The sequence below is a fragment of the Ursus americanus genome, chromosome 18 (assembly GCF_024610735.1).
Source record: "Ursus americanus isolate L20-20 chromosome 18, mUrsAme1.1.p, whole genome shotgun sequence".
In the NCBI taxonomy this organism is placed as follows: domain Eukaryota; kingdom Metazoa; phylum Chordata; class Mammalia; order Carnivora; family Ursidae; genus Ursus; species Ursus americanus.
In genome coordinates, this window is record NC_142144.1 from 6290601 (window position 1) to 6314379 (window position 23779).

At 51.4% G+C, this 23779-nt stretch overlaps 3 protein-coding genes across 4 annotated transcripts; 2 read left to right on the forward strand and 1 right to left on the reverse strand.

Moving 5' to 3' along the window:
* Positions 1 to 122: 122 nt before the first annotated feature.
* Positions 123 to 7184, forward strand: C18H9orf78 (chromosome 18 C9orf78 homolog). The gene is made up of 9 exons (XM_045771122.2): positions 123 to 275; positions 614 to 673; positions 1640 to 1691; positions 2026 to 2096; positions 3039 to 3116; positions 3658 to 3855; positions 4657 to 4793; positions 4888 to 4986; positions 6494 to 7184. The coding sequence occupies exons 1-9, from the start codon at positions 193 to 195 to the stop codon at positions 6583 to 6585; spliced, it is 870 nt and encodes a 289-aa protein (XP_045627078.1). The 5' UTR covers positions 123 to 192; the 3' UTR covers positions 6586 to 7184.
* Positions 7185 to 8399: 1215 nt separating this feature from the next.
* Positions 8400 to 15900, forward strand: TOR1A (torsin family 1 member A). 2 transcript variants are annotated; one of them, XM_045771121.2, is made up of 5 exons: positions 8400 to 8643; positions 9151 to 9416; positions 10271 to 10446; positions 10545 to 10672; positions 14421 to 14613. In XM_045771121.2, the coding sequence occupies exons 1-5, from the start codon at positions 8466 to 8468 to the stop codon at positions 14519 to 14521; spliced, it is 849 nt and encodes a 282-aa protein (XP_045627077.1). In that variant the 5' UTR covers positions 8400 to 8465; the 3' UTR covers positions 14522 to 14613. The 2 variants fall into 2 exon arrangements, with proteins under 2 accessions (XP_045627077.1, XP_045627076.1); XM_045771120.2 differs by lacking the exon at positions 14421 to 14613 and adding an exon at positions 14620 to 15900 and having other exon boundaries at positions 8407 to 8643.
* A 1676-nt stretch (positions 15901 to 17576) lies between these two features.
* TOR1B (torsin family 1 member B) lies at positions 17577 to 23277 on the reverse strand. Its single transcript, XM_045771186.2, has 5 exons — positions 23019 to 23277; positions 22140 to 22405; positions 20581 to 20756; positions 20012 to 20139; positions 17577 to 19675 (listed from the first exon to the last, which is right to left on the reverse strand). Exons 1-5 carry the CDS (start codon positions 23215 to 23217, stop codon positions 19434 to 19436), a joined length of 1011 nt encoding a protein of 336 aa, XP_045627142.1. The 5' UTR covers positions 23218 to 23277; the 3' UTR covers positions 17577 to 19433.
* Positions 23278 to 23779: the final 502 nt, after the last annotated feature.

A 23779-nucleotide genomic window follows, 5' to 3' on the forward strand; every position in this document is an offset into this window, starting at 1 on the left:
ACGCCACGGATGGGGGCGGGGCCAGGCGGATAGTGCAGGCCGGGGGCGGGGCCAGGAAAGTTTGGGGCGGGGCCGGGCGGGGCCGGAGCTGTGCGCTACGCGCTGTGCGCTCTGACCTCACTGCTGCGCGCCGGAAGCAGCCCGGGCCACTGTACAGGGGCGCGGCGGCCGGACCGCGGGGCGGGCGGGACCATGCCGGTCACCGGCAAGAGTTTCCGCCGGCGCCGGGCCGACTCAGAGTCGGAAGAAGATGAGCAGGACTCAGAGGAGGTTCGGTGCGTTTGGGATGGGGCTTCCAAGGGGCAAGAAGAGAGAGCCGGCTGTGAGACTTAATCACCGGCCAGGCTCCTCTTTGTGAGCCGAGATTGTCGTCCCTTTCTGCAGACAAAAACTGAGGCTCTTAGGGATGAGGCCGCCGCCCCAGGGCCGCACAGTTGGGAAAGGTGTCCCCAGGATGCACGGTGGATCTGACACCCAGTGGGTCTAAGCGCAGGGTCGCCTTCTGGAACGTTGTGCCGGCGGCTCAGCATCTGGGCAGGGGTGCCCGTCGAAGCTGCCTTTTGAGTCTGAGTTCCGCGGAAGGTCTCTCAGTCTGTGCGTTGCCTTTTTCCAGATTAAAGCTAGAAGAGACCCGCGAGGTGCAAAACTTGAGGAAGAGGCCCAACGGGGTGAGGTGGGTATCGCTGGGGGACCCGAAGGAGGAGGAGGCGGAGCTGACAGAGACACGCCCCCTCCTGGATCTCCCACACAACTATCTCCTCAGACAGAGCTTCTTCTCTTAACACACTGTACACCTTCCACTGCCCTGAAAGGAGTCCAGCGTTCTTTAAAGACGTTTAACCAGGAGATGGCCTGAGCTGTGTGCTCTTGAGGTTTGCCCCAGAGGTGCAGAAACGGGTTATTAACTCGTGTTTTTATTGCACCCGATTGTGAAATGCACATTGATTGTTAAGAGTTTGGAAAATTTAGAAAAGTGTAATCAAAAAAATAAGCAGCACCCATAATTCTCCCATCTACAGGTAACCAGTGTTAACATTTAATGTTCTGGCCAATCTGTTTTCTTTCTCTCTTTTGTAAAGATTGTGAGCACTTCTCTTCTATGCTGTTTTTCAACTCATTTTCACAGTTCAGGCATTAACATTGTGGTTTATTTTTCCAAAATCCTTTCTAGTGGCTGCATATTAGCCCACCACTTGCATTTGCCATAATTTGTCAACTAATCCCCTACTTAGGGGTCATTTGTAGAGAACAGTAGGTCATTTGTAAATGTTCACCAAATAAGGGTGTGATGGGTATTTTTCTACATTTGTCTTCAGCTTCGTGTTCCCCAAAGGCAAAATCTTAGAAATGAGATTTCCAAGCCAAGATAATGTCAAATGGCTTTTTAGGAGAGTGTACCACTTCAGCGTACGCCCCACCCAGCATCTAAAGTGCTTGCCCAACTCTGTTTTATGCTCGTAGGCTTTTCCAGCTGGCTTTAGTGCCCACTCCTCAGATCTTGCCTTTACTCTAATGTTGCAACGTATAAACTTCCTGAGTGTTTTTCCTCATATCTCAATTATGTAATTTTTGTCTCTCTCTGTCTCTTACTCTTACTCACTCTTTCTCTCTCTCTCTCTTCCCTTTTGTTTTCGTTCAGTGCTGTGGCCCTGCTGGTGGGAGAGAAGGTACAAGAAGAGACCACCCTAGTGGTGAGTTGTGGGGGCCTCCGTGGGTAACGGGGAGCTGTGGCTGCTCTCCAGTGGGTGATTGTGTTTAAAAAAAAGGGGCGCCTGGGGTGGCACAGCGGTTAAGTGTCTGCCTTTGGCTCAGGGCGTGATCCCGGCGTTACGGGATCGAGCCCCACGTCAGGCTCCTCCACTATGAGCCTGCTTCTTCCTCTCCCACTCCCCCTGCTTGTGTTCCCTCTCTCGCTGGCTGTCTCTCTCTCTGTCAAATAAATAAATAAAATCTTTAAAAAAAAAAAAAAAAAGTCCACTGCCAGTTATATAGATGCTTCCTCTCAGCTGTGTTTTCTTTCTGTAGGATGATCCCTTTCAGATGAAGACAGGCGGTATGGTGGACATGAAGAAACTGAAAGAAAGAGGCAAAGATAAGTAAGTGCAGACCTCGCTGAGACACACACTAACCTGTAACCCCTGCCTGGGTCTGTGTGACCCCAGATAGCTGGGGCCTGCAGCAGCAGCTTTAGTGGGATATCCTGAAGTATCCTGTGTGCTTTATGAAGGGTCGGTAGCTTAAAAACAAATGAAAGCAAAACTTTTTTTTTTTTTTTTTTTTAATTTTAGAGAGTGTGAATGCATGCCCACACATGCGCTGGGGCAAGGGCAGAGGGAGAGGGAGAGAGAGACTGTCAAGCAGACTCCCTGCTAAGCGTGGAGTCCAGTGTGGGGCTCAGTCCCATGACCCAGAGTTCATGACCTGAGCCGAAATCAAGAGTCAGATGCTCAGGGCACCTGGGTGGCTCAGTCGGTTAAGCATCTGCCTTCAGTGCAGGTCCCGATCCCAGGGTCCTGGGATCGAGCCCCGCATCAGGCTCCCTGCTCAGGTGGGGAGTCGGCTTCTCCCTCTGCCCCTCCCCGTGTATGTGCTCTCTCTCTCAAATAAATAAAATCTTAAAAAAAAAAGAAAAAGAGTCAGATGTTCAACCGATCGAGCCACCCAGGCGCCCCCAAAGCAAAAACTCTTGAAAAGTTAGCTTAGTGTGCTACGGATACTCGCCTTTTGTAAAGGTGCATTGTTGAGTGTGTTTCAAACCCGTGTGCAAGTTTTGTTTTTCTTTTTTAAGAAGCACACAAAAACACAATTATAAAAAAATAATAGAAAATAAGAAATTAAAGTATCTACTCACTCCCCAGAAAAATCTCCAGAGGCCAACGGTTTGCTTGCTTCTGTTTCTTCTGTTTACGTATCCCATACGTATTTTTTCCCAACCATAAGCAGGATGTACTTTCTGTGCATGTTTTATTTATATACTATCAAGCTCAGCCTCACTGAATTGTGACTTTAAGACTCTGCTTCATTGCTTCTCCTTTTAGGATCAGCGAAGAGGAAGACCTCCACCTGGGGACGTCATTTTCCGCAGAAACCAACCGAAGGGACGAGGATGCTGACATGTGGGTATCAGTCTAGCTGTGAGCGATTTAGGGTTAGACAGAGTGCAAGGTGTTTAGTCGCAGATGACATTTCTAAAATTATTCAAAGGCAGCAAAGTTGGCCCCTGTCACCCCACCTCCCAGGCTTTTCAAAAAATTCTTTAAAAAGTGGTTCTTGGGATTTTAGATTCCTTGACTAGTAATATTTTTCCTAAACACTGTAGGAGTAAACATTGGACTTGCCCACTTTTTTGCTAACAAGGCCGTTACACAGATGACTACCGTCTACCATTCCCTTTCTGTCTCCAGCGAACCTTGCCTGTATTAACACCGGTAGATTGGGAGGGCATAATCTCATAATAGAGGTTGGCGCTTTAAGCTGAAAAAGTTTTGCTTGATGAAAAAACTCAAGTTATTTTAATGTTTCTCATTTTTCCACGGACTGATGGAAACTTCATGGACCATCCCTGCTCTGTGGGCCAGTGTTGAGGACCACTCATTTTCAAGACAGGTTTTGTGAGCCTCCTGCCTCTCCCTGAGGCCTGTGGCTCTCTCATTTCAGGATGAAGTACATTGAGACAGAGCTGAAGAAGAGGAAGGGGATTGTGGAACACGAGGAACAGAAAGTCAAGCCAAAGAATGCAGAGGACTGTCTTTACGAACTTCCAGAAAACATCCGTGTTTCCTCAGCAAAGAAGACCGAAGAGATGCTTTCCAACCAGATGCTGAGCGGCATCCCCGAGGTGGACCTAGGCATCGAGTACGTTTCAGACCCCTGGTCTGGCCCCTCTCCTGCCCCTAGCCCACCAAAGAAGTGAAGGGGACTGTTTCTTACCTGTCTCCTTGGAAACCCACACATAATAATTATATTTTCTCCATCCGGCTGAGATGCTTGTGTGCCCACAGTATGTCTGAAGGATTGGTCAGTGTTGTTAGACTTAAGGGAAAGTCTCCTGAACGCAAAAGTGTGATGTTTTGTTTATTGAGATATAGGTAACATGTAACATTATACTGGTTTCAGGTATACAACATAATGATTTGGTGTTTGTATACAGGTGTTTGTTTAATCTTTGTTCACAGCTCTTCAGCTGTTCTAATCAGACCCTTGTATTCCTCTCTTTTATTCTAGCAGGAGCAATGTCAAAGGTTTACCCACCCCATGATCCTCCTTTTTATTTTTTGGAGAACATCTGCTCTAACACGGGATTGTCATGGAAGAAATACGATGTTCAGAATCCTCTTTGGATGTAGCAGGAAGTGGGGAGACTTCTGGGTTCTCGCCTCTTTTCTGGCCTTACTAGCTCTGAGACCTGGGCAGTTCTCTTTTCCTCTCCGAGGCTCAGTTTCCTCTTGATCAGAAGAGGACAGTATGTCCTGCATCGCCGACCGCTGTGAGAACACGTGAGAACGTGACTGTAGGAGAGTTGGTCGGCTGTAGGACACTGTGCTCCCCGAGAGGATCTCCCTGTGCACCAGTGGGCTTCCAGCCTGACCGTCAGTTCTGTCTGAGGACCAAAGGTGAGACGATCTAATACATGGCATGGCTCCTTTCTCCCCGCAGCGCTAAAATAAAAAATATCATTTCCACGGAGGATGCCAAGGCCCGCCTGCTGGCAGAGCAACAGAACAAGAAGAAAGACAGCGAGACATCTTTCGTGCCCACCAACATGGCCGTGAATTACGTGCAGCACAACCGATGTGAGCTTTTCTGGGGGAGTAGCTCTGCCCCATGGAGGAGGTCCCCTGGTTCCCGTATCTTGTCTGACGTGTCCCCTGGTCTCTTTTGATTCAGTTTACCACGAGGAGCTCAATGCCCCCATACGGAGAAACAAAGAAGAGCCCAAAGCCCGACCCTTGAGAGTGGGTGACACGGAGAAGCCAGAGCCTGAGCGTGAGTACAGCAGAGGCCCGTGGAGGCAGGGTGGCGTCGGCACGGGTGGAGCTTGGGCTTTGGGGCCAGCGCACCTGGGTTCCACTCCATTCTCCGCACCATGGCCATTTGCCTTCCCCTTTCCAAGCCTCGCTTTATTCACCTGTAAATGGGGATCATCATAAAACCAACCATTTGGGGTTGCTCTGAGGATTCACTGGGCTATCAAAGAGAATAGAGACTTGAAAAGTTAGGACATTTCAATAATCAAAAATAAATTGAGAATTACTCACAATGTCACCCAAAGATGAGCGCTGTTGACATCTTTATGGATAACCTTGCAGACTTTAAAAAAACATGTGTATTGGAAAGATATATTGTATACATTTTTAACACAATCGCATAGTGTTTTACTCAGTAGTGTGCCCTGCTTGTCTCTCTGTGACAGTAAATACATAGTTTCCTGTTCAGTGGCCATCTCATGTTCTATTGTATGGATATACTGCAGTTCCCCTGGTTGGACACTTAGGTTGTTTCTCATTTTTCCCTATTTATTTATTTGTAAGATTTTATTTATTTGAGAGAGCGCGTGCGTGCGTGTGCACAGAAGCGGGGGGGGGGGGTAGAAGGAGAGGGAGAAGCAGACTTTCCTCTGAGCAGGGAGTGCAACGCAGAACTCGATCCCAGCACCCCATGATCATGACCTGAGCCAAAACCAGACGCTTAACTGCTGAGCCACCTCAGTGCCACTCATTTTTCCCTATTTAAACACTGTATTTGCCTATATCATGTACTTAGGCTACATGCCAAGAAGTCCCAAAGGCTCCCCTAGACGTGGGGCGATTCGTTCCCCCACTGGCAGCATCCAGCGGTGCCCCTTTCCCTCGTGCTAACCAGCACCGGGGGGCTTCTCCTTTTTCATCTACAACAGGATGATCTCAGGAAATGCTGAAGTTGCTGAGGCTTCTGAAAAATCCAGGCTGTTGTTTTCCCCTCCCTCCCACTTGAAAAATGATTTTCTGTAACATCTTGGTTGCGTAGTCTTCGATTCCCAGAGCTTTGTGTTACTCACACGTAGTAAGCAAGGACTTTGGAGTCCCCAGACTCGGGTTCGACTCTCAACCTCCCTTCACTTTCTGAGCAACCTTGAGGAAGTCACCTAAGCTCTCCGGACAGTGATGGCAACGTGCCCCTGTTAGAATCGCTGTGAGGGGTAAAAGAAGTTGTATCTGAAAGCACTGAGCACCAGGCTTTGTACAAACTGTCACTGCAGTGGCACACCCACTGACTGGTCACCTCGTCTGCTGTCGCGTCACCATACAGTCACCTGACTCCACCCTCTGTTTATTGTCATTCACGAGTGAAAATAACAAGTGTTTACTGCTGCCCTACTGTGTTCCTATCCCCAAGGGTAGGCACCTGGGGCTCCTGTGGGGGAGTGAGACAGGCGTGGTCCCAGCCTAAGCAGAGCTAAAACCTCTCAGCGGCTTCCAGTTTGGCAAATGGCTTTCCCTCTTGTGCTTTGCAGGGTCCCCTCCTAACCGCAAGCGTCCTGCTAATGAGAAGGCCACTGACGACTATCACTACGAGAAGTTCAAGAAGATGAACAGACGGTACTAAGGGTGGCAAAAGGGAGAAGTGCAGAATGGGATGTAAATAGCGCTGTCCCTTCCGTACCCCCTCCCCCCCCCCACCCCCGCCTGCCGCCCCAACAAAACGCTTCCTGGATGGAAGTTTGCTTATTTGCTAGCAGACCGTTCCAAAAACAGACTCTATTCGTCCTGTTGCTTACCTGCTGGATTTTTCAGGCACCGCATTTATAACCTTTTGAAACAAAACAATGTGTCGTTTCCCTATTTGAGGGCAAACTCTATTCTTGTGAGCATTATTAAATCTCGTTTGTAAATATGTTGACTTTCTCTTAATATTGGCCCGGGGTCAGGAGGAAACAGCTGTGCTCAGAGTGAGACAAAACCCTTTCAATCACGCTGTTAATTATTATATATGCAATCATGTGTTCTACTTTCAAATACCTGGAGTTCAGAAATGCATCCTGCACTGTTGACGCTGGAGCCAGCTGACAGCAGGAAAATCTAGGATGGGATCAAAGGGACACTGGCATTTTCTGACTTTTACAAAGTTATCTATTTCTTTTCATTAAGAAAGAAAAAGTTTCTATCATTTTCAGCACTTAAGTATTAAATATGAAACGAATCCAACCTTGTTTGTATTGTGTCTCCTTCTACCAACACTAGGTAATGTGTTGAGAGCCTGGCGTGTGGGCAGCTCAAATGCAAAACTTGCTGAGAGATTTTCTCATTAAGAGATACGGCTCCAACCTGCTGGCTGTTGGGGGGCGCTGCCCCCTGTGCTGTCATTCTCCTGAGGCACTTAACACAGGTCAAGATGAGGAAAGATGAGCAGGTTGGTTGACCTCTGGGCTGGTTTTTAGAGTGGGCGTTGTGGTTAGAGGAGTTTGGCTTTGGAGTCCGAGTTGAGCCTTACTCACCGCGTATTATACCCTTGGACAAATCTCTTTCCCTCTGAGCCTATTTTCTCATCTGTAAAATGGAGATAGTTTTTATTTTTATATTTTTTCCTCCATTAGAATGCATGATCAGTGAAGGCAGAAACCATGTATGCCTCGTTTTTTTCCCTTGAATCCCCAGGGTCTAGTCCATAACCCAACACATGGGCAACCCTCAAAACCATGAATGAATGGGTGAATGAGTGCAAGTAACTTCTCAGTGGAGAAATCTGAGGAACACTCCCTCATCCAGGTGGTGAAGGTCAGTAACAGTCATAAATCATGTTGCTAGTATGTATCCTTCATATGTCATGAAAATAGCACTCTACCCATGTGAAGTATGTTCCTCCCCAACACTCATATCCCCAGTCTAATCATTAGAAATTACTTCCCAATAGTGGGGTATCCTACAAAAGATTTGACCAGCACTCCCCCAAGACTGTCACAGTCATCAAAACCAAGGAGAGCTTGAGAAAGAGTCTTAGCCAAGGAGGATCCTAAGGAGACATGAGAACGAAATACAATGTGGTATCTTGGGCGGGATCCTAGGTCAGATAGAGGACATCGGGTAAAACCTAAGGAAAAATGGGCAAACTTTAGTTGGGCCAGTATAGGTTCATTAATTTTAACAAATGTAACATACTAATATGTTAATAATACGGGAAATTACGTGGGAGGGTATATAGGACCTCTTTATGCTGTCTTCATTTTACTATATCTCTAAAATCGTTCCCCGAAAACAGTCTTATTTAAAAAAAAAAAAACCGCCCCCAGCGGCCTCCCGGCCTTCACCTCCCGGAAGCAGGCAAGGGCTCTGCCCCACACAAAGATGGCGGCCGCGGCGGCGCGATCAGACCCGCCCCGCACAAAAATGGCGCCCGCGGCGGGGGTGGGGTGGGGACCGGAAGCGTCGTCTGGCCGTAGCGCCGGTCTGGGGTAGCGCGAGAACGCGCAGGGCGGCGCGGGTCCGGGTATGAAGCTGGACCGGGCGGCGCTGGGCCTGCTGCTGCTGGCGCCGTTGGCGGTGCGGGCGGTGGAGCCCATCAGCCTGGGACTGGCCCTGGCCGGCGTCCTCACTGGCTACATCTACCCGCGTCTCTACTGCCTCTTCACGGAGTGCTGCGACCAGAAGCGGAGTCTCAGCCGGGAGGGTAGGACGGGCGGGGCGAGCGTCGAACGGGGGTCGGGCGGCCGTCGGGGCTGAGGGCCGGGGGTCGGGAGTCTGAGGCGGGGGGCCAGGGCCGGAGCCGCAGGCGGAGCGGCTTGGCTGGGGTGGCGCCCGGCGCCAGGCCACGACCACGACCTCGGACGACCCGGGTTTGGTCGGAGACCCAAGGAGGCGGGCTGCGGGCCGGGCCGCTTCCTCCTACGAGAGTTTCGCTCCGGAGGCAGGAGGGATGGTGGGAAGTCTTCCCGCGCCGTGGGCGGCGGCCGAACCGCAGCCCTGTCCTGCGGCGCGCGGAGAAGGGGCAGGGCCGGCCGGGGGAGGCCTCCAGGCCCACCGCCACCTGCGGGCCAAGTGCTGACGTACCTCAGCGTTTCACCGGCGCTCGAAGAGCTTAGCTGGCTCTGCTGGCTTTCACACGCGCCTGTACACTTGGCTAGATTTCGCCAGACACACAGACACCCCCTTCCTGACTAGCTTTGCTTTTCCCCAGCGCTGCAGAAGGATCTGGACAGCAAGCTCTTTGGACAGCATCTTGCAAAGAAAGTCATCTTAAATGCTGTGTTCGGCTTCATAAGCAACCCGAAGCCGAAGAAACCTCTCACCCTCTCTCTGCACGGGTGGACGGGCACGGGCAAAAATTTTGTCAGCAAGATCATCGCGGAGAATATTTACGAGGGTGGTCTGAACAGTGACTATGTCCATCTGTTTGTGGCCACGTTGCACTTTCCACATGTCTCCAACATCACCCTGTATAAGGCAAGAGCAGAATTTTGGAATCCTTCCTGGATGATGCCCCGTTCGCGGTTTCTTTGTCGTGGGGTGGGATTTGGGAATTGCCTGTTGGAGTGAGTGCCCTGAAGACGTCTACACGCGTGGGTTCCTTTGAAAGGTGTGGAAGTTAGGGAGGGTTTGAGGTTGTATGGAGCAGTATACCATGGAGCTTCGTGGTGGTTGCTGAAAACAGGCTCTGTATGATACTCGTTTTAGTAAGTGGGGTTAGACATGGACGTCATCACGTCCAACCTAAAGATCATCACATCTAACTCATTTTGTAAAAGAGGAGACATTTCTAGAATGGCCTAATGTAGTTTAGCCGAAGTGTTGCAAATTGCTTTTACAGTTTAACTTGCTGATTAATAATGGCCTGGACTTTGGGGGCAGACACACCTGGTTGAGTCTTAACTCTCCCACCTGCCAGCTCTGTAATCTTGGGACCAAAGAAGGCAGGTGTACACAGGATACGGATGAACATTGCCGTTTTAATGACAAGGACCAGCAGCTCAGTGACATGGCATCGCTGTATCCGCACAGCACAGGAATTACAGTCAGTGTGGGGCTTTGGAACCAGGCAGGGCAGGGTTCAGATCCCAGCTCTACCACATTACTAATTTTGTAATCTTGGGCAAGATGATGAAGCTCTATGCCTCAGTCTCCTCATCTGTAAAATAGGTATGACAACACGTGCTACATGGAGTTGTGGGGAGGAACCACAGAAACTCGTGTGCGTGGTGCCGAGCACACAGCACTCCATAAACGTGGCCATTGTGGAAGCAGTTATTTCTCTTGCACTCACTGAGACCTTTGATTGGCTTTTCCCTCTTGTCATTCAGGACCAGTTACAGTTGTGGATCCGCGGCAACGTGAGCGCCTGTGCGAGGTCCATCTTCATATTTGATGAGATGGACAAGATGCACGCCGGCCTCATAGATGCCATCAAGCCCTTCCTAGACTATTACGACCACGTGGATGGGGTCTCCTACCAGAAAGCCATCTTCATATTTCTCAGGTAAGGCCAGGGCTGGGAGCCGCTTGAAGAACTCTGCACCCAAGTCCCTGGGCTTCAGGACGAAACCCAGTCCTCACTCATCCGGAATTCTGTTGCAGCAATGCCGGAGCAGAAAGGATCACAGACGTGGCTTTAGATTTCTGGAGAAATGGGAAGCAGAGGGAGGAGATCAAGCTCAAAGACATGGAGCCAGCCTTATCCGTGTCGGCCTTCAATAACAAGAACAGTAAGTGCCAGCCGTTACTAACCCTTGCGCTTGTGATCCCGCGGCCCTAAGATGTAGCGCTTCGGCATCGCCGCGGCCTGGGAGCTGACCGGAAATGCCAGTTCTCAGTCCCTGCCCCAGACCTACTGAGGCAGAACTTCTCGGAAGAATCTGTGTTAAACTCCAGGTGACTTTCAGACACCCTAAAGTTTTGGAAAGTGCTGTTTTAAAGAAAGAGGGACAGTCTTTGATTGTTGACGTCTTAAAAAATGAGTTCCTTGTTTTCTTTAGCTAAATGCTTTTCCTTTGTGGAAGAAAAGCAGGCAGTTGAGCAAGGAGGGCTGCTGTGGGTGCCTCCAAAAGAGAGGACCTGTCAGGTCCCTTTTTGTGTGTGTTGTCCTGGAACTCTGAGGAGATTCTGTGCACGAGAATAATAGCCAAGCAGGCGGCAGGCCCTTGTTCTGCACTGGGTGCTGCATAGAACACCCTACCTGCAGATTTTCTTTGATCTCCACAGTAACCTCGTGGGGTAGAAACTGTCATCGTTTCTACGATGGAGGACATGGAGGCTCGAGGGGAGCCGCTTGCCCAAGGCCACCCAGCCTGTTTGGTGTCCCTGGTCCCAGAGCCTGAGCTTTTCACTGCCCAGCTCATGGGTTTTCCAGTGAACTCAGACACCTTTGACCTTGAACCCTTGGCGGTGGGAACTCCCCATGATGCAGAATGACTCAACAGGTAACCTGGGAGCCATGTGGGCTGACTGTTACCATTTAAATCTGCTCCATTCGGGTTTCTTCTTGGGCTTAGAAGACAAAAGTTCTCCCTTGAAACAGGAATTCATCCTCCTGCAGAGATACGTGAAACAGTATGGGGTGTTGTATATCCGTTTTGTGTAGCCAGACTATTACTGATGAAAGCCAGGATATTTTGTGATAGGTTAGATGGTTCCTTGGCATGCCAAACAGTATGAACGCATGCACTGGAAACCGTAGCCTAAATGCTTCAGCAAGGTGAGGCTTGTTGCCTAGAACCCACGTTCTGGGAGGTTACAGAGGGTTCCAGAGTATAAGCTTCAGAATCAGGTGGACCAGGCTCAGCCATTGACTGACTGCGGCCTTGGCAGATGGCTGAACTCATTCATTCATTCATTCATTCATTCCACAAGTGTTTACTGAGCACCTACTAGGTGGCAGGCACTGGTCCAAAAACTGGGGACATAGCAGTGAACAAAAGCAAATCCTTATCCTCATGGAGTTTACATCCTATTGATAATAAATAAGGAAGGAAATGGGTCAGTTGATGGATATCTGTATCTACATAGAGGTAGAGATCTGTCTTCCTGTCCGGTAGGTAAAAGGGCAGTCAGTATCGAGGGTTTGGGGGTGCTGGAATGAGGATGGGCTGCAGTTTTATATAGAGTGATCAGGGATGGCTCACTGCGAAGGTAACATTTGAGCTGATCCGAGGAGTGAGGGAGTGAGCCATGTGGATACCACAGGGAATAGCATTCCATCAGAGGGAACAGCACATGCAGGAGCATTGAGGGGGGGTTGCCTAGGGTCACTGTGGCACCGAGGAACAAAGGAGAAAGGGGGTTGGGTAAGAGGCAAGACTTCCACTGGGGGTGCTGGTCGTGGAAGGCCTAGAGGGCCATAGGGAGGCTTTGGGTTTAACTTCAAATGGAGGACAGAGCCCCTGGAGTGTTTTGAGCAAACAGTGACATGACCAGACTTGGTTTTAACAGGACCACGCTGGCTGCTGGGGTGGGGGTGGGGCGCGGCTAGACTGAAGGCAGCAGGGGCAGGGACACAGGAGCTGTGCAGCAGCCTGGGCCACGAATGCTGGTGGCCCAGCCCCCCATGCTAGTCGTGGGACCGGGTGACACGGTGGGATGAGGATGCATTTTGAAGGGAGAAATCTAAGGAAAGTAGAACAAGATCTCCTAGAGGATCGGCGTGGGAATGAGCGAGGACCAATTCAGCGGTCTGGCTTGAGCTGCAGAAGGGTGGCGCTGCCATCTCGGGGGACAGACGGCGGAGTTGCGAGTTGGTGGGGCTGGGTGAGAGATCTCGGAGGCAGGCGTGGACAGTGGGCGAGGCACCCCTGTAGAGATGCGGGGCAGATGGCTGGCCGTTCAGTGAGCTTCTGGTGGGGCGCTTGGGCTGAGGGTACAAACTGGGGAGTGGTCCGTAGATGGTTTTTCCAGAGACTGTCTGAGATCATTGTTTCGCCTGAACACTCTCCCTGTGGTCGGGTTCTTGTCGTGCCGGCTCTGCCCAGAGGTCACCTCCTGAGCCAGGCCGCGTCTGCCCACTCTGGCCAAGGAGCCTGTCCTCCTTGGCCACTCACCCCATCTCAGTGCTCACAGCCCCGGGCACTATCTGAAATTACCTGTGTGCCGGCTTGTCGGGCTGTGACCCCCTGAGGCCAGCGTCCACGCCTGCCGGCTCCATGCCCTCTCCCCAGGGCCCGGGGCTTGCCTGACGCAGAGCAGGCCTTCAGGAAACGGGCTATCCCCCTTGTTACTGCTCGGCCATTAGTTTTGTTCTTCCCCGCAGCCACGGCCAGACTCCACCCCATCCAGGCAGTGAGATCTTTCCCGAGCACCAGTTATGTGCAAAGCACTGCTGGGAAAGGAAAACGGACGCTCCAGTTAGGATTTCTAACGAGAACTGTGTGTTCGCTCTTTGTCCCCGTTTCTGGCACAGATCTAAAACACTCAGAATTTCCTACGTGACAAGAGCCACAAAGGTGCCTTGATATTCATAACAAACCCGTTAGCCACACCTGAGTTTGTGTTAATAAGGGGCCTTTGGAGAAGCATCTAAAGGGCATAGTCTGGTTTCCAGGGGAACCAACCAGGTGATGGGAGGGTTGGAACTTTCAGTCCCGTCCCCTGACTGCCGGGGAGAGGAGAGGGGCTGGAGGTGGAATCAGTCGCCAGTGGCGAGTGATTTGATCAGTCACGCCTATGGAACGAAGCTCCCGTAAGAACCCAGAAGGATGGAGTTCAGAGAGCTTCCGGGGTGCACACATGGAGTGTGGGGAGAGTGGTCCTCTGGGAGGGGCCCTGGAAGTATCCCGTCCTTCCTGCATTCCCTGCCCTGTGCGTCTCTTCCATCTGGCTGTTCCTGAGTGCTGTCCTTTAACTGAGCAGAATTGTAGCACGGCCAGCTGGTGCTGGAGGGTCGCTTGGTGGTGTGGGAAAAACGCCACACACGTCGGAATTGGTGTCAGAGTGAGGCCAGGATTGAGGCCCCAGAGTAAAGTGGCGAAGCGTAAGGGAAGACGGTCACCTCTGGAAGCACGGGTGTGACCCAGCCGCGTACGGTCGTCAGGAGGGAGCGTGTGCTGGGTCCTCCTGGAAATCCAGGAAGGGACGTGACTGGGTCACGGGGTGGGTGCCGAGCTAGCACTCGTCGCCGCTGAAAACACACAGCAAAGGCTGTGCCCTGGGGCCGCACCAGAGCACCATCTTCACACAGCATCGCTCTGAGGTTCAGTTCCTGGTCCCGCGGTGCGCGCTGCGTGGTTTGGACGTGCGGGCAGCGCTGGTGGGTCTCTGCCCTGTTGCTGATCCAGCTGCTGCAAGTCCAGTGCGTCCCAAGTAAGGGAGTGGCGGTTCCTTCCCTGGGGCCTCCTCTCTCCTTGCACTTTCTTTGAAGCTCTGCCAGCCTGGAATGCTGGTCTGCCCCGCACCCCTCTCCGCCTCTCTGCGGGTACCTGGCACTCGGGGCTGGTCCGCGTCTCTCCCGCTTCGCATCTGTAGGTCCATCTGGGAGGCCTCCCCTGTGCCCGAGGCCTAAGGAAGGTGCCACGTGTCCTGTGCTTGGCTTTCGCGGAGGCATCGAGCTCCCGGGTTACACCTGACTCACTGGATCGTGGGCTCCACCTCCGGGTCTGGCCCCCAGTGGACGCCCAGTGGATGTGTGCTGGATGGATGAACAACACCTTTTTCTTTTTCCCAGGTGGCTTCTGGCATAGCAGCTTAATTGACCGAAATCTCATTGATTATTTTGTTCCCTTCCTCCCCCTGGAATATAAACACCTAAAAATGTGCATCAGAGTCGAAATGCAGTCCCGAGGCTTTGAAATTGACGAGGACATTGTAACCAAAGTGGCTGACGAGATGACATTTTTCCCCAAAGAGGAGAGAGTTTTCTCGGACAAAGGCTGCAAAACTGTGTTCACCAAGTTAGATTACTACTACGATGACTGACGGCCCTGGAGTCATTGCTTCGAGTTGGAGAAGGAACTCAAAACACCCGGCTCTTTTCCCGGACCTCCCCCGGCTCCGTACTGTGGAAGAGGACTAAAGGGAACACTTCCTGTGGGACAGGACGGGAATTTTCCTGCGCAGTTTTCATCCGGCGAAGCCTACAGGCATCATACCCTGCAGATCGTGGACTTCGGAACAGCCCCTGGAGGCGTCAGAGAGGAGGAAGCAGCCAGCTCCCAGTCCGCTCAGCCCAGGGCTCATGATTTTGTAAAAATCATGTTTTAATTTCAAGCGTTTCTGTTTCAAGGAAGGACGTCTAAGTTTTACTGAAAATGTGGTAACTTTATTTAAAATGGTTTTTAACGTTATGAGAAACTTCTCAGACTCTACATTCCTGGCTTTGTGTAGTTTTTTTAAGTTCCTGTCACCGTATCGTATACCATGATGTCTTTACTGCAAAAAAAGCCCGAGGCTGGGTTCTTGGCATGTTGTCCCTAGGATGGCATAACTGGGGACCAAGGCTGGGGCAGTGATGAGACCTGTCACAGGGTGACCGTCGCAAGGGGCAATGAAGTGTTTAGATAAAAGGACGAGTGCATAAGAGGGGACACACTCAGGCAAGTCGCAGATAGATAAGCCTTAAAATCCCCTTTCCAAGGGTTTTGATCTCAGTAACATTGTGAACCACGGGAATGATCGTAGCAACATTGTGAACATTGGTGAGAAACAGAGTTTCTTTGAAAGAAAAGTATTTCCAGCTTCTCACCTGCCAGTCCTTCAGTTTCACAAAGGAAGATCCTTCTCTGCTTTCCATTCCTGAATGAGCCATGTGTTGTCTGGCAAGTTTTGCCGTATTTTTAAAAACTGTACTCGTTGCTAGTTTTTGTTGTTTAATGAGAATTCCCAGAACCTCTTAGGAAAGTTTAACTGTCCCTCCCCCCAGTCCACCCAGAGGATGCCGAGAATAGCGTTTTTGCTTATAACTACAAAGAGCTACCATTTTGCAATAAAATTGTGTATAATCTGTGAATACATCTTTAAAGGAGGGAAAAAACTCTCCACCATAGGTCTTATGTGCTGCAGCTATGAATTAAGACCGAACAGGTGCAGTGCAGGCTGGAGTGAAATTTCACGCAGGCACACAGGACCCTGACAGCTCTTGCTCTTCGCTCAGCTGTACTGGGGTTCGTGGAGCTCCTACACCCAGCCGCGGAGTTGAAATCCAGAGACGTGACCCCAGCTGAGATGCTAGGCAGGAGTACGGAGCCCTGCAGGAACCTAGACGTACCTTGGTGTATGCAACACCCATGTGTGCCTGCCGGCGGTGGGGCTCCTCTGGGGTGTGGGACCTAAGTGCTCCCAGGGACCCATTTCTAGCAGGCCCAGAGGACCAGCTGGCACTCAGCTGCCACAGGAGCCCCTCTGCCTGTCCCCTGGCCTGCAGAGAGGCTCTTCAAGGGCGTCCAGGCCTCCTAAGGACGGCTGCAAGTGTTGGAAGGTCCTTTTTTTTTTTTAAAGATTTTTAAAATGTATTCATTTGCGAGAGAATGAGTGAGGGCATGAGCAGAGGGGAGGAAAGAGGGAGAGGGAGCAGCAGACTCCACACTGAGCGAGGAGCCCGATGTGGGGCTGGATCCCAGGACCCAGGGATCATGACCTGAGCCAAAGGCAGACGCTTCACTGACTAAGTCGCCCAGGCGCCCCACGGGTTGGAAGGTTCTTGACGTGGAGCAGAAGCTATCCCCAGGAGTCACAGATCGGGCTAAAAGTTCTCAGACGGCAGCCCCAGCACCTGGGCGCCCCGAGTGAGGGAACACAGGAGACCCCTGACTTCATTTGGCAAGTGCAGTCTTTGTAGACGAGGCAGTACAGGTTGGAGCGGACACGGCACAAGGCTGGGAACAGACCCGGAAAGTCCTGTCTTGGGACTGGAGCACCTTCAGTTAAGAAATGGGGGGAGTGGGGGCGCCTGGGTAGCGTAGTCGTTAAAGCGTCTGCCTTCAGCTCAGGGCGTGATCCTGGCGTTCCGGGATCGAGTCCCACATCGGGCTCCTCCGTTGGGAGCCTGCTTCTTCCTCTCCCACTCCCCCTGCTGTGTTCCCTCTCTCGCTGGCTGTCTCTCTGTCACATAAATAAATAAAATCTTTAAAAAAAAATAAACTGAAAATCTTTATTAAAAAAAAAAAAAAAAGAAATGGGAGTGGGTGGGATGCTGGCAAAGAGGGTTTGAACTTTTCAGAAAGTAGCTGGCTTGTCCTCAGTCCTGGAAAGAGGGTTGGTGTTAATGATTCACTGACACAGAAGAGGCCAGGTGGCGCTCGAGCGAGGACTTCACTGTGCCGGCTCTGGTTTCTGGCTCTGAGTCTAGCCTTGCTCAGGTTCAGAATGTCAGCAGAAAGTCCTGTTTTCCCACTGCCTCAATATCCTTCCTTCCTATGTTAATTTTAGGAGAAAACACTTGCTAGAAAGAAGTCCAGCTCTCCCTGGCATTTTCATCCATGGAACTGTGGCGTAGAACCCATCCCCTAATCCAGTGTATGTGGGGGGGGGGGGGGGGACCAGCCCTGACACGCAGACTCCCTTCCAACATGTCCAGGGTGTAGTAAGCCTGACACCCAAGCTGTTGAACAGCCTTCATCCCAAGCTCAAACTTTTTCAGAGTTACCAAATAAACTAGGGGAAAAGAAAAAATTTGCAAGTGACGTGTCACATGATAAAATTTAGGCTTTATTTCATATTCAGTATGTCATTTCAAGTTCTCGTTCTACCTCTTACACAGGGCGAAGGAGGCTGGGCTGTGGTCAGCCGTGGCCTCTTCAGGTTACAAGTCCAAAGGTGGCCTACACGTGGTGAATGAATTACGTCACTCAGAACAGGGAAAATCTTGTCTCTCCCTGACCCAGATCCTCACGGGGTTATGAAAGAACTATCACTCGGCTCCAATGCGAGAACACGTACCAAAAAATTTAAGCCTTAATTTGTCTTTCTTTTTTTTTTTAAACCAGAGAGAGCACAAGTAGGGGAAGCAGGAGGGAGGGGAGAAGCAGACTCCCCGCTCAGCAGGGAGCCTGACGCAGGGCTCGATCCCAGGACCCTGAGATCATGACCCGAGCCGAAGGCAGACGCTTCACCGGCTGAGCCACCCAGGCGTCCCTTAACTTGGCATTTTTAAAAGACTACAGGTGACCCTCTGTAAGGCACTCCCGTGTCATAAAGATGTTCCTTCTCCATCTTACATATAAACACACTGTACGCTGTTCTAATGTGTCTGTGGTCGCGTCGCAGCGGTGACACACACACCCCAATTCGCACGGGCTGGAATCCGTCTTATTTCCCAGTGACCAGGGCGGTCCAGCCTGGCACTGCCACAGAGGGTGCTCGTCATCAGAGGACACTCGGGACCCTGTCTGATGACCAGCTATCTCCACGCACTGAACAATAAAAATGCACACCGTTTTCATTAAGATCTCTGATAAAGAGATAGGCAATTATTCCATTTTTTGGTGTCCTTCCCATGTTTTAAAATGTCCCTTTTCTATTATCTAAGATTCACAAGTAAAAACATCATAAAAAACATACATATCCTTGAAAATTCTAGCATTTCTGGTGTACAGTACTTACACTTCTTTGGCAACGTGGGCTCTGCCAGCTGGCCACTCTGGCACGTGTTGTCCACGGAGACTGAGCGTGGCCTATGGATTTCAAATGATTCTCTGGAATAAAGTGAGAGACTGACCCATGCACAAATTGTTACAGACATTTTACCATGGGAACCAAGGACTCAAATTCAAAACCAATGACCTCACTCTGACTGGACTCTCATGATGACGTGTGATTGGGGGCAAATCTAGCAGCAACCAAAGTTCAGGAGCAGAAGTAGGGCCAGGCAGGCTGAGCTCGATACTGGGTGAGAGACGGCAAAAGAATTCCAGGACCAGCAGGCGCAACGGACAGACTGCAGGGCTGTCGGTCCTGGTCTGCTGCAGAGGCCTCGGGTGGAGACCCCACCCCACAGGCAGATAGGTCACCTGGTCGAGAATGTTCCGTGGCAGGCCCACATCTCCACCGGACACCGTGCCTGGAGGTGCCACCGATTTCAACTGAAAAGACTTGAAGCCAGTGGACGCTCTCTGTGCAGAGAAACAGAGAAGGTTTTCAGCAGGCGCAAACTGAATGCTCCCCAGATGGCGGCAGGGCCCTTGAACTCCCTGAGTTAGAGCGGCAGCTTCTGAGGTGTGGGTGCTGTGGGGTCAGAACGGGTCCTAGGTCTCACTCACACAGCTGTTTGCAAGGCACTTCTGTCAAGGTCCGCAAGGGGGGAGGGGCAGGATTTTAAAAGTTCATCTTCCACTGCAGTTAACAGATGGATTGCTGTCAGGTCCAAAATGACAAGCGCACTCCACAGGTGAGTGTCTGTTCAAAACTCGACTCCGAGAAACTTCTACAGGCCGCAAGTCCACAGGTGCAAAGTGCAAACCCCAAAGAGGGCTTCAAAGTGCTTCCAGAAGGCAAGACCCTCACTTGCTGAGCTCCGGCGGCCTCTTGCCATCCTTGAGGAAGAGGTCAGTGAAAATCCAACCGTGACTGCACAGTCTTGCAGCCCTTGTCTGAGTAGATTTTCTCGCTTTTAGGGAAAAAAGTCATTTCATCTGCCACTCTGGTGACAATGTCCTCATCTATGGCAGAGCCGCGGGCCCTCATCTCTGCCCGTACACACATCTTCACGTGTCTGTACTCCAGGGGGAGGAAGGGGATAAAGTAATCGATGAGGTTTCTATCTATCAGTCCGCTGTGCCACAAGCCACCTGCAAAGCAAGACACAGCTGGGTCTTCCCATCACTGTCCCTGTCACCTGGCCAAGCTCACTGCTCTTACAGGGCCCATTTTGATCCCAACCCACAATAGTACATCCTTCATGTCTCTACCCTTCGAGATTCTCTCTCTATCAAGCGTGCAACAGGCTTGATAAAAGGACTGGTCAGTTACCCCTAACTGGTTTCTGTTATGGAATGCCCGAAGAAGTCCCTACTTCAGCGAAGCCACAAAGGCCCACGGATAGATTCGGTGCCTTTGTGGAAGGTTTAAAGAAGGAGGGGACTCCGCTGGCAGGGTTAGGGGGCTCCCCAGCCTGGGAGACTCACTGTGTTTATTGTTGAAGACTCCGACAGACAGCACGGGTTCCAGATCCTTCAGCTGAATGTCTTCCCTCTTTCTTCCTGCCCGCCAAAAGTCAAGGGCAATCTTAGTTATGAGGTCCCCACCGGCATTGCTGAGTTTGCCAAAGAAGCAGAGTAAAAATACATAGTAAGATCCTGTGTCTAATCAGGAATCATACCTGCTCTGAGGTTTATTCTTAACCGAGGAATATTTATGAAGTGCTCCTGGACAAGGACAAGATAAGCGTCTGCCCTCACGGAGCTTGAAACCTGCTTTTCCAGAACTTGCCGTACGATGCTGACTTTTGATAACCCTCGGTGGCATGTGCAGGTTAGAAATGGCCTGTTACCAGCAATATCTAATTCATTTTCTCCCGCTCTCACGCTCCTTGCCATGCCGACTGTAGCAACCCCAAAGTAAGAGAGGTCAACACTTCACTTTTGCCAGGCACCTCTGTCCCTGGGCAACAGAAGGCTGACAGTTGCCGGGATCTCCTTCTAGCACCAGGAGAATGAGTGCCTTGTGTGCCCCCGAGAAAGCACCTGCCGCTGACCTGAGAAAGATGAAGATGGCCTTCCGGTAAGACACGCCGTCCACCTGCTCGTAGTAGTCTAGAAACGGCTTGATTGCGTCAATGACCCCGGGGTGCAACTTGTCCATCTCATCAAATATGAACACGGAGCTCGCACACGTGCTCACGTTACCCCGAATCCATCCTTGTAACTGGTCCTAGACCAACCATAAGAGAAAGAGGATGCAGAGGCTCAAAGGATGTGCCAAGGGGACCAGAAGCACGGCGCCGTGGAGTCCTCTGGGCCTTTACGAAGGACTCTGGGAAACAGCATCCTAACCTCCATTCGCATAACAGCTTTTCCATAACTTTATAAAAAGTGGAAACTGAAAGACAAGAAAAAAACTTCCTTGCATTTTAGCACCTAACTCAAGTGATGGGTTGAATACGACTTTTTACAGGTATAAGAGGAGCAAGATACACGAATAGTCACCAGTTCACTGTGAACCAGCCCATCATTTCAGCTCACCGTGGCCTGAAATCTCAAGTTAATTTCAGCAGACAGACGGAGGAGTTAAGAAACTGGACTCAGGCTTGCACAGTGCCCCCAAACCAGTGCCTGGACTGATGCAGTGAACAAAGGAGCTGGCATTTCACGGAAAGCATTTGTTCCTATGCTTTCCCGAGACAAAGACACCCAAGCAACAAGTCCGCCACCCCAAAATGTGAAAGGCTCCAGAGGCCCCCTCATCTAATTGCTGTATTCCTAGAGATTCATGAAAGAATCTGGAAAAACAAAAATTATTCCTTCTTTTCAGGAATTTCCCAGCTCTGTTTGCATGGCACTTTCACTTCCTTGTTGAGTTGTTTCTGTTTCTTATTTAACGTCCTCACCTAACAGTAGGACGATTAACCTTCACAAGGACAACAGTCATTGAATTGAGAACCCTACTAGACAAGTTAATATAAATTAAATGTAGACAGAATATCTCAAAAGGAGGAGGAACGGTCTTAAGAGTCAGTTCTTTGAGGCTTTCATTTGAAGAATGAAAGCAACGCCAAGGATTTGGATGCGAGGAAAGGAAATAAAAGCTCCTGAGGGGGGAAAAAATCCTCTAGTCTACAGTGCTAACTGCAAATGCTGCATCACAGGTGGGAAACTTTGATGCAGCCATATCAGGACAAATCACTTAAGACTGATCCGCTTCACCAAGGCCTGGGACAGAAACACTGAACCCGCTCATTCATTGCAGAACGTGGCTACCCCGCAAACAGCGAGTCTGGAGAGTGGGGCCCAAGTTTCTGATTCGCCACAAGGCCAGAGAGATTGTAAGGAGCAAATCCCCTCGCCTCTCCTGGCTCTGTCTTTTAAGGGAAATAACGTCACCTGCCCCACTGTATTATCTTGGAATCAAATGAGAAAAAAAAGTTGTAGGAGAGCTCTGCAAACAGCAGAGGGTTACTGGGGACAAGTGTGCCTTAACTCAGTTGGGGCCCGGAGCTAGAGCAGTGCAAAGAGAAGCAGCAGAGGCCAGAGTTAGTGAGGAGGTCGCCCAGACCAGTCCAAGTGGCCGGTGGACAGGATAACAGGATTCTCTTGCCTGGTACAGTTTTATCTGCTGCTCGTGAGGGAAGTGCAGAGTCGAGACAAACAGGTGGACAAAGTTACTCCTCAGGCCTTTTGAGTGAAGATGTTCAGCCACAATTTGGCTGACAAAATTCTTGCCTGTGCCAGCCCAGCCATGTAAGGAAAGGGTCAGCGGTTTCTTGGGATTTTTGTTGTTCTTGAAGCCCGTCAGTGCCTTGAGAATCACCTCTGTGGCCAGATGCTGCCCAAACAGCTTCTCCTCTAATTCCAGCTTGAGGGCTGCAGGAGCCAGCCGTAGAACAGAGAGAAAAATACACATTAAACAGGCACCAGAAAAGCAGCACTTTCCCCAGGTGGCCAAAGCGAGAGACACATATTAGCAAGCGGTCCAGCAGGGTATCTGCCAAACCCCAGGGCTCGCCCGGAGGCAGAACCTCGGGTTGCAGAGTCACACGATGCCACTTCCAAGGATATGCACTGGACGGATGTCCTCCTTAATACTCCAGTGTCTGATAAGGAAGCTAAACGTGTTCGTTCATCCAAGGATTAGCCCTCTCTTGACTGAGCTGCATGCTATTCCCCAGCCACCCCTGCTGGCCTGTAAGAAAACCAAGGGCCAAATGTGGGCTTTCTGGGTAGCCGCTGCACATATGAAAACTACTTAATAGGACTGACATGGTGCGAAGGGCTGGGCACGCTGCTTTCAGCTTCTTACTGTACTGAGGGAATCCGAGGCATTTACGAAGGAGCTTGGGCAGAGCCCCACGATCTGGAGCATGGGTCTCAGAGGGCACGGCTTCCAGGGTTGGAGTCCGGACCGAAACCCCGCCGTCCTCCCTCCCGCCTCAGCTCAGGGTGAGCGCCGCACCCCTCGCGGGCCGACCCGCCCTACCCGACGCGTTGAGCGGCTGCTTCTCGCGGCAGCACTCGGCGAAGCGGCAGTACAGGTCCGTGTAGGACAGGTAGCCGGTGAGCGCCGTCGCGGCTCCGATGGCGATGCCCACGGTGATGGGCTCGAACGCCGCCACCGCGTGGACCGCCAGCAGCAGCCCCAGCACCGCCCCACGACCTAGGCGAGCAACCTGCCGCATCGCAACCCTCGTAGCCCGCCAACCTCCGCGCCGCGTTGCCCGCCCACCGAGATCGGACCGGACTTCCGGCTGCGTTACTTCCGCCCCTCGGGCCGCCCCTCGGACCGGCCACATTGGTGGAGGCGGGTCTCTGTGCCGCCATCTTTGTGCGTGGCGCGAGAGCTGTCCAGCGGCTCGGCTTTCACGGACCCCACTCCTACTTCTTACCGTTCTGTGCCCTAGACCTTTTCCGAACCCCCACACTTGGCTTTGTCATCCCTTCCCCTGGAGCTGTAGTGAGCTTCTCCCATGTCTGCCCACCTGCCTGCCTTCCTGAGACACCTGCTCTGCGCTGTGGGGGCTCGGGCCCAACCGAACACTGGGGATTCACGAAGACTGCGGTTCCCTGGCTCACAGTCAAACCCGAAGCCCGTTGTGTCCTTCTGCGTGCTTTAAGGTCGGCCCCTTGTCCGGTGCTGGGAAGACAGCCTTGAAGGAACGGGAATTGGTCCTGGCCGTCCGGAGCCTCCAGGCTCCGGGAAAGGCAGACAGCGGGCAGGGGCCCCACACTGGGCCGCGGGAG